Here is a 12,948-nt window from a genome sequence, read left to right on the forward strand (position 1 = left end):
ATATGTGCTTTATGTGGTAATATGCATGGGGTTTTTTTTTTATAGTGACAGCAGAAATATTTTTACTACATGAAATATCCATTTTTCATGGTCTAAAACTGTGGTCTGTTACATTTTTTAATAAGGCCAGGTACCTATGGGGAGAAGCTCTTACCATGCTAAATTCTGAAATATCCCACTTTCTACTCAAAGAAATGAGGAACAATATTGCACTTTCAAGCAAAATTAACAATGCTTCTAATAGTTGGGTGAAAATGGAGCCTTTGTGAGAAGCAATTTATTTTTATTTGGAACTGCTTGGGTAATTTCATTCTTCTGGAGCTGGACTGGGGAGAGGATGGCCAAGAAGCACCTTTTGTGCCTCCCTACAGTAGCTCCCTGCAGTATTCAAGGGTGCAGGGAAGAGCACACGTGTGTTTCTGAGCACCTGCACAGGGGTGTGTGTCCATGTGCTGAGAACACCAGGCAGCTGAGGTGCACACAGATGTGCTGGGCTATTGCCAGACCCAGGTGAAGGCAGGAGTTCCAGCTGATGAAAGCCTGGCTGGCCATCCATTGCCATCAAGTCTCTAGAGAAGGGAGAAGAAAATTCCAGTTAGAGAGTCTGGTTGCCGAGCATCTTGCCCATGGCAATCCCTGCTGCAGCAGCGCCTTTCACCCTTAATCCCACTACTCACATACATTGCTAAATATGTAAAGCAAAACAAATTCCCAGCCCCAGGTTAAAACTGGGAAGGAATGTGTACTGCAGGGGCTCATGAGCAGGTGTTAGCAGACAATTCTACAGCAGTCTGAAATCAGGAAGTAGCTTCCAGTTCATCTGCAGGCTGAGAGACCTGCTGCAGTTTCACAGTGTGATTCTCTGGGAGGTTTCTGAAATGCAAAGTCCATGTCAACTCTGCAACTTGCCCACTCTAAATCTTATTTAGGCCATCTTCTTTCAAGTGTCTCATACATGGACGGTGTGTCCCCCTGTTCTGGTGACAAGGTGACAAATTTGGTTTTCCTCACCTTTTAAATAAATTTATAACAAGCTTCTGCTTTTGTACTTCTCACCTACTCTGGCTAACCTGCACGTGAAGATCAACAAATGTACTTGCTCTTTTTCAAAGTCTTCCTTAGAGGTGTCTTGTCACAGTGCATACAAAATGCTCAAGTGCTTGTGCACCTGGCCTGTGCCAATCACTTGTGCTTCTTCGTGCTTCCTGCCATCTGCTGTGTCTGTTCATCAGTTATGCTTTTTCTTACACCTAGATTGTGAGGCCTCAGAGAGAGGTACTGTCATTTGAAAAAAATGGGTTAGGATGAATCGAGTGGCTTGGAGTGGCATCCAACACCCAGAATACCATGATTTTCCCTTTTTTTATTGCTCTAATTATAATTTTCAGTCTTGGTCTGGTAAGTGCCTTAAGATGTAACAAATTGCTTCTTTTGGTGGTAGTGAGGCTGATCAGTGATGTAGCCAAGCATGTCTCCAAAGCCCACACCACGATGTGCAGAGGGTGTACTCTTTTTTTCTTCCTGGCTTTCTCTGAGACAGGTGGTGTTTTATGATTGTTTGTTTTAAAATGTGCTCTCTGCTTTTCTTACTGCTGTATTCCTCGCTCTTTCTTGTAGTCTTCATCTCCCCCCTCCACCTCCTTCATGTTTCCTTAATCCTTTCTTTTCTGGTAATTAAAAAAAAAGGCACAGTAAACTAATTGGTATAGATGAATATTAGCTGTGTGCTTTTGAACTGAAGTACAAAGTGTGAGGCTAAGGGATGGAACAAGATTTTCCCAAGCTGAGTGAATGCAGAACCATGCATTCGTGTTTACAGAAAAGCAGAGCTGAAAGATTGCATAAGACTCAACTAATCTGAGAGTTTTGTTAATTTTATTATAAAGCAGGCACTCATCTCTTTAGAAGTACAAGGCTTATGTATGTAAGAGAGTAAATCCTATGCAGAAGATCTTTATTTATCAGAAGCATGTATGAAAGACATAATAAATAAAAAAACAAATCTGTATCAAAAAAGGAAGAATGTGAAGATCCTTTAAAAGAGGAGCTCGAGTTTGCTGTAGGATACTGATGTGTAGAAAAGGAACAGAGGATTTAGGTGTGGCACAGTGTGGCCTCCTGTGTTATGGATGACATTGTAGCTCGGGCACCTTGGGCTGGAATAAACAGGAGAGTTCAGACATGGATTTCACAGAGAAGTACCAGCAGTTTAAGCAGGAGCAGGTTGTACTGTGCCTTCAGTGCACAGTACTTTTGTGGTTAATGGAGAATACACTGGATGTAGGAGTTAATTTTTCTTATAACAACTTCTGGTTTGTCACTTCATAGTAAATTTGTTGCCAGTTGTTTGCATTAAATCTGAACTATCAATTTTTTTACATTGGTGTTTTCAATTGACCCACTATTGTCTCAAATGTCTGAAGGATGACCTTTGTTATAAGATTATAAATAAAATTGGTACCAAAATAAGTATTTAAATCTTCTAAGATCAATGTGCATGACAGATGGCCTGTAGAAGACTTTACTTATAGTGATGTAAGGAATTTATGGTTGTGCAGGCTGGTTCTTGGTATACAGTAGATAGTGGAGCAGTGTCCTGACATGAAGCTTTGCAGTGTTCATAAGGCCCTTCTATCTGAGAAGCAAGGGTGGCACTATGGGCTTACCTGAGCATCCATGAAAGCAGCACTTCTGGCTGTGTCCAAGGCTTTATTTGTGCTGGGAGAGAGCAAATCAGTGCATCTGTTTTATGTAACACAACAAGAAAAACAAAGGAGGGTAAAGCAGGTCAGAGTCCTCATCCTCAAGGTACCTGTTCTGCTGGAGTAAATACACTGTGCAGTATGTAAAACTTGGAAGACAAATAACTCTTTTCTCTAACAAGCTGTAAATCAGATAGAAGTCATGTGAGCTGCAGAAATAGATGTGATTTTAAAGGATAGATACAGAAACCAAAGAGAGGCTGTGGTTGGAAATAACCCCAGAACTAGGCACTACTAGCACAAACCAGGAGGATCATGAACTGTACACCTCTTTTTTTTTTTCTTTTTTTTTTTTTCTTTTTTTTTTTTTAATGCAGTCACATGCCTGACAGCTGGAAACATGTTTTCTATATACTTTGGATAAGCTGATAGTGAAAAAAAGAGAGGATGTGGAATCCTGCAGCAGTGAAACAAGAGCATAGCTTTTGTCAGGAGCTCAGAGGATGTGTGCAGTAGCAGCTTGGGATCTGTGCCTCTGTTAGAAGCGGGGGGTCACTGCTACAGTGACCAATTACTGCACAATCTCCAAACCATCCTTCCCCCTCTGCTTGGTGGCAGAGCCACTGGTGGGCGTCACAACCAGCTGATGGGAGATCACAGTCTTGATCACAGTGTCCTCCCTCTGTGTCTTGGACCTGGTATTTCCCTAGAAAGGAGAAACTAAAAGCTAGTGATGCAGAAGCTAGGAAAATAAAAGCTAGATGGTTTCTCCCTGAAATGTTGTCATTTTGCTTTTTACAGAATGTAAAGCTCATGAGTATATACTGGATTTTAGTGCAGGCAACATCTTTCTGGTTGAAAATAATTTTTGTCTTGATTCTAATTCAGTTGCTGGGAAAGTTTGTTCCAACCTTGATTCAGGATACATTGTTTTTTTATATTAGAACTACAAGACTCTTGAAAATCAGAGTTACATAACTAAGCACATTTATAATTATTCAATAACCCTTAACTAGTTTTAGTGAAAATGTCACAGGAACTTACACTTAGGAGGACTAAATATTGAATTGATGTACTATGCAGCAGTTTTATTTTGAAGCATTTAATATACAGGGATAATTGAACTCATATATTTTTTGAAATAGCAGACACTGTTTGCAGGAAATCATGGTGGCAGGTGTTTCTTGAAATGTGAAGTACAGCTTTTGAGAAAAGAGATTGAAGGAAAAGCATTCTGTATCTCAGAGGGGTCAGACTGCTCCTGACGTTTCCATTGTCACCTTTTGATAATTCAGATGCATTGTTTCCTTTGCTGCATATGATTCCGGGCTCTTATTCCTGCTCCCATATTTGGATTCCAGCAAGGCACATGCTACAGATTTTTGAATTGTGAAAGACTCATTATTTCTCAGCTTTCAACTCTTTCATTATGCATGTGTCTTGTTTTCAAAAGCTTTGATTTTGATTAAACCTCTTGCTCCCAAGATGCAAGAACTGTTTTTCCCTTCATATGGAAGCCACAGATAAATCACCTTATAGTTTGATAGTGATTCTTCTCATAATTTTTCATGGCTCCCAACTGTTTTGAGGAATAAAGTGTTGGCTTTAGGATTTTGTACCTGCAGCAGTTCAAAAAAGGATTTTGTTGCATTTAGAGTCTTGGAAAATGTTGCAGAAGTTTCCTCAAGTGTTTTCATCTGAGTTTCCTGTAAAGGTCACAACTGCTATAGTGAAAAAAACATGAAACTTTGGTGTAATGAAAATGGCAGAAGTTCTTGTACTTTCTGAACTGTAACTTTTGTGGCTGACCTAATTCAAGCATTTGCTCTAATTTCAAGGAAGGCTTTTGATAGAGGGGCAGAAACTTCAGCATGTAAAGACACATAAAGAGAAGAAACTTTTTTCTTGAAATGTAGTAGATGATTCAATTCTGAGGAAAAAAAAGCTAGGCCTTGCAAACAGCAGTAGAAAAACTATGTTTTTGCTTTGAAAACTGTTAACTGTTCTGTTTGTCTCTCTTAGGATTGACAAAACGTGTCATTTCAATGAGTAATGTTTTTACTTAAAAAAGATAAGGTGCTTAATTTATAAATTTTATATGACAAAATAGCCATTTAACAGGGTACAGGTATACCTGGATATATTGTATTTTCCTATGTGATGGACTTTCATCACACCATGTAATTTGTTGTTTTTTGAAGTTTTGTGACGCTGTAAAGCTGACAACTCAGGGATAACATCTTTCAAATTTCCTGTGGCTTATACTGACGTAGGATTGGATTAGAGAAGATCCAAATAAAAGCAGCTCAGGTATTGTTTAGGATTTTGTGTTTCTTTGGAGAAACTATATTTCAAAGTTTGCTAGAAGAAATAAATCTTTTCACAGTGATTTGGCTGTTGGTATCTATTCAGTATGGTTGAATCCTAGTTACAAAAAAATAGTATTTTTTATGTAGTAAAAGGGTATACAAATTGTAAGGGCCTTTATGCCCCCATAATATCTTTGAAATTGTAATATTTCATGGAATGAAGCTCATTTTATTTTTGAAGTTCACAGTTACTGTTTTTGAGTATTTCTCAGATTGAGACTGCTTCTTCCAAATAAGAACTGCTTATCATATTGGAATCACACTGAAACCCACGTAGACGGGAGGTGGAAGCTGTCTTAAAATTTCTGGCATCAAGAGAGCATCTTTTAGGTTTAGTGGTTGAAATGCAAGGTTACTTACTTAAGGGTTGGGTTCCTGAGGCATAGTCTCTTGAAAATTACCTGCTATTAACCTGAACCTGCAGTTATCTCTGTGTGGGCTAGGAAAGTGCATCATTTAGACCCATTCAATTTATACCAGGCAGTGCTCCAAAATCAAGAACCAAATAGTCCCAAAGATTAGGTTTAGAGATATTTTGAAAGCCGTTAGCACTGTGAAAGCCTACCTCTTTGCAAGTGGGTTGTGTGAGTGAGACAGCTGCTCATTCTGCAGAAACATCTCACAGGAGCAGAGAAGTAAAGAGCCAAGCACTGCACTCAGGATCCCTCTGAGCTCCCTCTGCTGAGGCTCTGTGTGGGGTTTCCATTGACATCTGTCTTGTGAACTTGGTTCTGGGAGGGGCTCTCAAGGTTGTCAAGCCTGTTCCAGATAGTGCCACCACAGGGATTCCTGGTGAAGGTTCTCACACTGTGTCCCTTAGAGGAGGGCTCATGTGATAAACAGAATTTATAACAGCTCAGATGTCCGGCTGTACCAGTCCAGCCACCCTGCTCTAGTCAAGGGCAGATTGGCCCGCAGTGGGTGGTGACTGTATCTGATCAGGGTGTGTATAGATCTGCTGTAGCCAAAATAAAAACAGAAACCAGTGCAAAATCCTGGTCAGGAGGTGCACTGAAGTCCTTGCTGGGCAGGCAGCAGGTTGATCTGTTCCCAGTATTTTAGAACAATATAATGTAGTCAAATACCTTACCTGTCCAGTGTCTCTTCTCTTTTATTATACAAGCTTTTTCAAGACACAGCAGTCCCTGAACTTGAAACTGGATTATTAGTTTCTGTTCACACTCCTTTAGCATTTAAATTCAGCTGTTCTTGGACTACTTATGGCAGATTGAGGACTTCTAACTGAAAGTTTGCTTTCTACTTATTTGTGTACATGGAATTTCTTCTTTAACAAAAAACCAAAAAATAGAAATAGATTTTGTTATACACCAGGGAAAGTTCCCACAAGCCACCTTTGATATGCATGGTTTGCAAACTTATTTGCCTACTCTTTCCTCATGTGATAGGCTTTGACTCCTTGCAGATCTGGAAGGACTGGGTTACATAGATTGCTGTAGCCACTACTGATGCAGCACCAAGATTATAGGGCCATTGTAGTTCATTTACCAAATATTCAAGGTAGTGTGTTCAGTATATTTTTTGTAGTAAAATAAAGTGTGCTGACTTTGTATATTTATTTGGCCAGAGTTGTGTTTGTTTTCACTTATTTTTTCAAGAAGAAATGTAGTTTTGAGTAAGGCATTATGCTGTTTTAGAGTAATAAACTATTTTTTACAGCAGGTTAGAGTGGGGACAGATGTAAAGGGCTATGTCAAAATTTCTGAATTTAATAGCACTCAGGCCCCTTTGGCATGAGAATAAGGATGCCTGGCTCTGAGTCACAGCTGAAAAAAAGTTCTAAAATCCTAAATTCCCCAAGGTGAGCACTACAGAAAAGAAGGCAGCAAGGAGGCAGAAGCAACATACTAGAGAGAGGAGAGAGGCTGTAATGTCGGCCCCAGTGTTTACTGCAGGCTACAGTGCTGAGGTTGCTGAAGGCTGGGACATTTGTTTGATTTTGTTTGTAAGTTTTTAGTCTAATCCTGTAGAGTAAGAGCAAGAATTGAAAAGATGTACAAAGATCTAAAAGCTGGCATCACTTACTGCAGAATGTGTTGTAAGTCAATTAGGTATGGGCTTCGCATAGGGTGTTGCTAAGTATGACTAGGTTTCTGATAAGATTTTAGTTTAGTAGGGCTGGATTGATCTTTACTTGATTTCTGTTTCATTATTTAGACAATTCTCCACTTTCAATACTCTCCAGGATCTGTAATCTCAAGCTACCAGGGTTGATCATGTCATGTTACTTTGGGAAGTAGCTATCAAAGATTATGGCCCTTCTCATGAACATCAAAGGTAACAGTAATGAAAAGTAGCTCAAACAAGTGTTAGAAAGGCACACAAAAAAGAAATCCTTAGACAGTTTTGGTGACTGCAAGGTACCGAATCTTCTGTATGAATTTTGACTTAGTGGACACTCAGCATGTGTGTCTTTCTTCTTTCCATGAATCATGGACAATAAAAAAATGGAAGACTTCCCACCCTACCAACAAATGCCAGTGTTTGGGAGTTGTACTGTATTCCTTTGCTTTTTTCAGGAGCCAAACAAGGCTTTCTCAAAAAGCTGTCTGCAGCAGCAAAGGCACCAGTGTCATTCATCTGGAGACTAAAGGGTACAGCATTGTTTTCTTTTATAGCAGACAATTTTCTCTGTCATTTTTGAAGTTGCAAAAAGACCTTTACAATTAAAAAATATTGTACTGCTGTTTCAGAATTTGTGAATAGAGGTTTTAATTACATTCTGACATAAAGAATGAAAAATAACACAGTGACACACAGGAAGCAAGTTCTGGCAAGATGGGGTGCTCTGTAGGATGTTGTCTTGTGGTCTTGTTCACATAAGGTAGCTGTTTGATTCACAGATTCTGTTTAAACAGCAAATATTTTTTTAATACACAGTGAGTTTGTCACCTAGCTGCAAAATTAATGTAAATCTCTGGGTGAGGTCATTTATTATACTTTTTATTTTTTAAGGCTATGAAAAAGCAGCTTGTGGAATAATGTATGTGTTAAGTCTAGTCCACTTATTTTAGAAAGTGTTATATTCTTCTAAATGCATACAGTTTTCTTAAATTCTCACATGGTTCACTTTTTTCCAGAAGTATGCACAATATTTTCTCTAAAACCAGCAGCATCTATCACACAGATATCACACATCTTTCATACACATATGCACATTTGTTATTTCAGTTCTTATGGTTACTCTGAGGAGTTGTCTTTTAGATACTATTTTACCTACCTGTGTGATGGCAGTAGATAAAGGATTTACTGTACCTTCCATAGGCAGTAATTTATCAAACTTTTATCTCTGCTAATGTACTGATACACAAAAAAATGCTTTGGGCAGATGTTGAAGACTATTAGTGTTGTATAGCTAATAGGTCAGCTTTGAAATAACAATTGTTTTGAGGAATTAAAAGTTAAAAAAAATTTACAAGATTTAGGTTTAAGGTACATCCTACAGAGAATAACTTAAAAATTCTTTCTTTACTGGATGCTGTTCACAGATGACAACTTCAGAAATTTCAAACAGAAATGTGCTTTCTATGCTTTAGTGCTCATGTCTGATATGCTGAAAATCTAAATAAGATCTACAGCATTTCCTGTGTATGGTGCAATGCTGTGGTGGAAGTCGATCCCGCACTGGGATGTAGAAGAGGGAAGTGAATGTAAGAGAGGTGAAAGAGAGAAGGAGAGGTAAAGGTTTTTGTAATGGGAAGAGTTCATCCAAAGCCATCGCCTGTCTCTGATGCCTGTTTAATGTTGATCTCATCACATTTGCAGATGACATCAAACTGGGGGAGCAGCTGACATGCTTGAAGGCAGGGCTGCTCTTCAGAGGGCCCCAGACAGGAACATTATGGAATCCAGCAAGGACAAATACCAGTTCTTGCCCTGGGAAGGAGCAATGCTGGCAGATCTGCAGAGTGAGACGTGATAAGTTTGGGAGCAACTCTGCTGAAAAAGAGCTGTGGGTCCTGGTGGGCAGCACCATAAACACATGCCAGTCTTGTACCCTGGCATCAACACAGTGAACAGCATCCTGGGCTGTATTAATACCCTGCAGATTGAGGGAAGTTATAATCCTCCTTTAGCTGGTGCTCATAAGTCCACATCCAGAAGACAGCATCCCATTTGGTGGATGGATGAGAATTTTGCATAAAGGGAAGATACTGATGAGCTGAAGCAAGTTCTGTGCCTGTGGAAGCTGGAGCACATGCTCCCTAACGAGATGCTAAGGGAGGAGTGGGCTTGTTCAGCCTGAAAACAGGGTTTTGGGGGGACCTACTGCTACATAAAAGATTGTTATCCAGGAGATAGAGACATACCCTTCACAGTCATGCCTGGTGGGCAGGACAGGAGAGAACAGATGGGACTTGAGAGGACCTGAGAGGAAAGTTCCAGGCAAGGTATAAGGAAAATTTCTGTCACTATAAAGTCAGTCAAGCAGTGGGCTTCTGCAGCTTCTGTCCTTTGAGATTTTCAAGACCCAGCTGGTCAAACAGCCTTGAACTGGTCTGACCTCAGAGGTGACCCTGCTTTGAACTGAATTGGAGTAGGGACCTTCTGAGTTCTCTCTCAGCTTGAGTGGTTCTGTGGCTCTAGGACAAAGCTTGGAGCCAAAACTTCTTTTCTTGCTTGTTTTTTGGGATATGGTTATAAGCAAATGGTTCAGCCTCTGTAGCTGTCAGCTATCAGTTGTCAGTGGAGGTAATGCTGTTTGTTTGCCTCAATGCTGTTGCAAGAGAAGATATATGGAAGGTGATGATATACTGGATGCATTGTCTAAGTGGGTATAGATGCAGTTAGGCTTTTAAAGTCTGCCTAAGAAGCTGATAGAGAGGGTACTGTGCATCTCTAGCAGTAACTGTGAAGCTGTTTTCTGTGGATTTACTTTTGTGAAACCCCACCATATATATATTTTCAATATACATTGTCAATCACCTTAAAAGGTAGTGAGCAGCAAAACGTGTCAGTGTTAGCAACAGCTCTGACAGCACTCTCGCTATATGCTTCTGCCAATTATGGTCACATTTGTCATATTTTCCTAGTTAATATTTTTTTTCCTGCTATGGTGACTGTTTCTGTGGGCTTCTCATCAGAGGTGAAGCAGACTTAGCTGCCTTTACATCAGGAGCACTGTACTGGTTCTGTTCTGTGTATCAAATGTACAGCTCACTGCTTGATAAACTGAGAAGTCCATTTCCCCCCCCCTCACACCTTTCAGCTTAGGTGATCTTTTCTAAGAGATTTTTAAAGCTGTCCTACAATTTTTACACATAAATAAGGAGTTATTTTAAAAAGAAGAACAATAGCACCCATTGGAAAAGGTTACTGAAAATTGTTTTGTTTTTGTGGCATTTCAACTTTATAAGAGTCTTTGAGGTAACATTAGAGCCGGCAGAGGCATGTACATAGATGTTTTAAGAAATCTTGGGAGCTTGAGAAGATTCTGTAATACCTTTTTTTTTAAACCATTTCTTTTTTTTTTCTTTTCCCTCTCTACCTGTCGTCTGCAGGAAATAAAGAAAGACATGAAGAAAGAAAATACTGCCAACAAACCACCAGAGAAGCCTATAAATGAAGTTTCCAATGGAAGCCCTTTACTGTTGTCTGAGACAATTATTAGAACCAACAGAAAAGGTACAGTATATGGACATTAAATGCAGATTAAATTCAGGCCTTCCAAAGAGCATAATGCAAACCTTTCTTGTTTCTAGAAATAAAGCTTGAGTCTATTTAACTGAAAAGGCATTGCATGAATAATAACAGTAACAAAAATCTTTGTCCTCTTGAAGTGGCATATATGGATGCACGTATAATATTTCCACATTAATTTGCACAGACATCCCTTTCTTTTTAAGGAAATCCCTTCCCCATATATTTAATTAAGGAAAGCTATATGAGGAGATTGCTAAAGCTTATTTTAATAAGGAACTGGCAGTTTGCATATATGGAGGTTTTTGTTCAGGGATGTCACTCTACATTCACATATTCATGCTTTATCTGGGACGGAGAGCTCTAAGAAAAGGGGTGGGGGGGAAAGGTGGAAAGCATAGTACTTAATGCATTAGTTTCTTGGGAAGTGTTTTTCACTGTTTTTCATTGGAGACTGGAATATGTGCTCTTCATGTCTGGCTTGACTCCCAATGCAGATTCCTATGTAGGGTTTTGGGTTGCTAAAATGAAAGCCTCGAAATCTTCTTTCTCATTCCCTAGCTCCCAGCCCTGCATTCAGAAATATCAGAACAAAATAAAAAAATTGCAATATAAATGTAGGATTTTTCTCTAGGTTATGTTTATGCTCCTGTTTGTTTGTAGGAGGACAATTGGCTCTGTGCAAGAGATGAGCAATAATTTTTTTCTGCAGAATTCACAGGACAGTTTCCTGCTTGCTGTCTTATACAGAATAATCTGCTGTCATTAATCATTGCCGTAATGTAATTTCCATTTTGGCATGTCTTCTATACTGTTAGGACTGTTATGGACATTTCCTCTTATGCATGATCAGCTAACATTTTATCTGAGCTGCAACAAGGTTTACAACAGCAAGTACATACATTTTGAAAAATGTATGACTTCCTTTAAAATGTGAAGCAGACTGATCTCTACCTCTTTTGCAAAGATTGATATCCTCTGAAAGAAAAGACTGGAAGTAAATCTCAGAAAACTTTGTCTTTTGAGCTTGCAATGTCGTCTTGAATCTGGAGACATGTCCAGCATTTCTGCTTTGGGTCATAGGTTTTTCAAGCAACAGCAGAATTCAATTACTCAGAATTATTATTTTTCATGGCTGCTGTACAGAGCCATATGAGTAGTTGGGAAATTATCTAGGGACCAAGTTTGTTCCATATTGCTTCAGCTGCTATTTGGAGAAGGCTAATAGCTGTGGCAGATGCAGAGATTTGGTTCAGTCACAAGGGGATAGCACTCCAAATATGATTCTTACAGCACTTTCTCCTCCTCTTTCTTCCCTCTGGCTAGAAGCTTTAAAGGAATCAGGAGAGGAAGATTTTTCTGTCTCTTTCTGAAGAATACAAAACCTCATATTTACTGAAAGGAGAAAAGAAAAGACATGAAGATCTGTAAATTGAGGTAGGGTTAGGTTTGGAAGTAGCAGATTTTGTATTAGGATGTTATTTCACTGGACTTCGTTGGTGGGGATTGCGCTTCTCATGGCCACCTGTACACCACGTCAGGCTTGGTGCACTGTTCATGCTTACTGCTTCTCCACAGCCATTTCCATTGCTGCAGAAAAAACAGGTCCAGGAGGCCATGATCTGGCAGCACAGCCAAGGATGCACTGAACACAACAAGGACAAGAGAACTTCCCTTTGTTTTTCCTGGGATCAGTTTGAGCATTGTGCCACAGTAGCTTTGTTTAAATGTGAGCAGCTGAGCAAATAGTTACTGCTGTGTACAGAAAGATTTTTCTAAGATCTTTGTTGCCAATCTCCTTGTGGAAAGTGTTGCCATATCATACTGAAGAGGGAGCCCTAAATGCCATGGGTGTTATTTTCTTCAAGTGTTCGTGTCCTGGGACTTCTATTAAATCCTAACTCAATCTGTTTCCTGATTGCAGAATGTGACCAGAAGGACACGAAGGAGGGTATAGGGTGTTTGTGTTTGGTTCATTGGTTGGCTTGTTTCCTTTTTTCCTCATTGTTATTAGGAAGTGAGGCTAAAGGTCTTTAGCCACTGTTCAGCAGTGAACATGGTAGGCAGTACTATTTATTTACTTGGGAAATGTAATCCTGCTGCTTGCAACTTCAGAGAAGATCCAGTGATGTGGGAGGGAAGGATTCTGTGCTGTTGCATTGTTTTTCTTACCAAAATGATGATAAGTGCTATTCTACTGCTGTGGTATCATATTGTGT

The 12,948-nt window shown here is 39.5% G+C and overlaps 1 protein-coding gene across 7 annotated transcripts in view; it reads left to right on the plus strand.

The window, feature by feature from the left end:
• Positions 1-12,948, plus strand: part of SH3KBP1 (SH3 domain containing kinase binding protein 1) — a 212,755-nt gene that overhangs the window by 67,438 nt on the left and 132,369 nt on the right. For all 7 annotated transcript variants that reach the window (XM_058840401.1, XM_058840394.1, XM_058840428.1 and 4 more), the window contains one exon: positions 10,591-10,714. In XM_058840401.1, the coding sequence (XP_058696384.1) occupies positions 10,591-10,714 (124 nt within the window). The remainder of the gene's footprint in view (positions 1-10,590; positions 10,715-12,948) is intronic.

This window comes from Poecile atricapillus, chromosome 1 (genome assembly GCF_030490865.1).
Source record: "Poecile atricapillus isolate bPoeAtr1 chromosome 1, bPoeAtr1.hap1, whole genome shotgun sequence".
NCBI lineage: Eukaryota > Metazoa > Chordata > Aves > Passeriformes > Paridae > Poecile > Poecile atricapillus.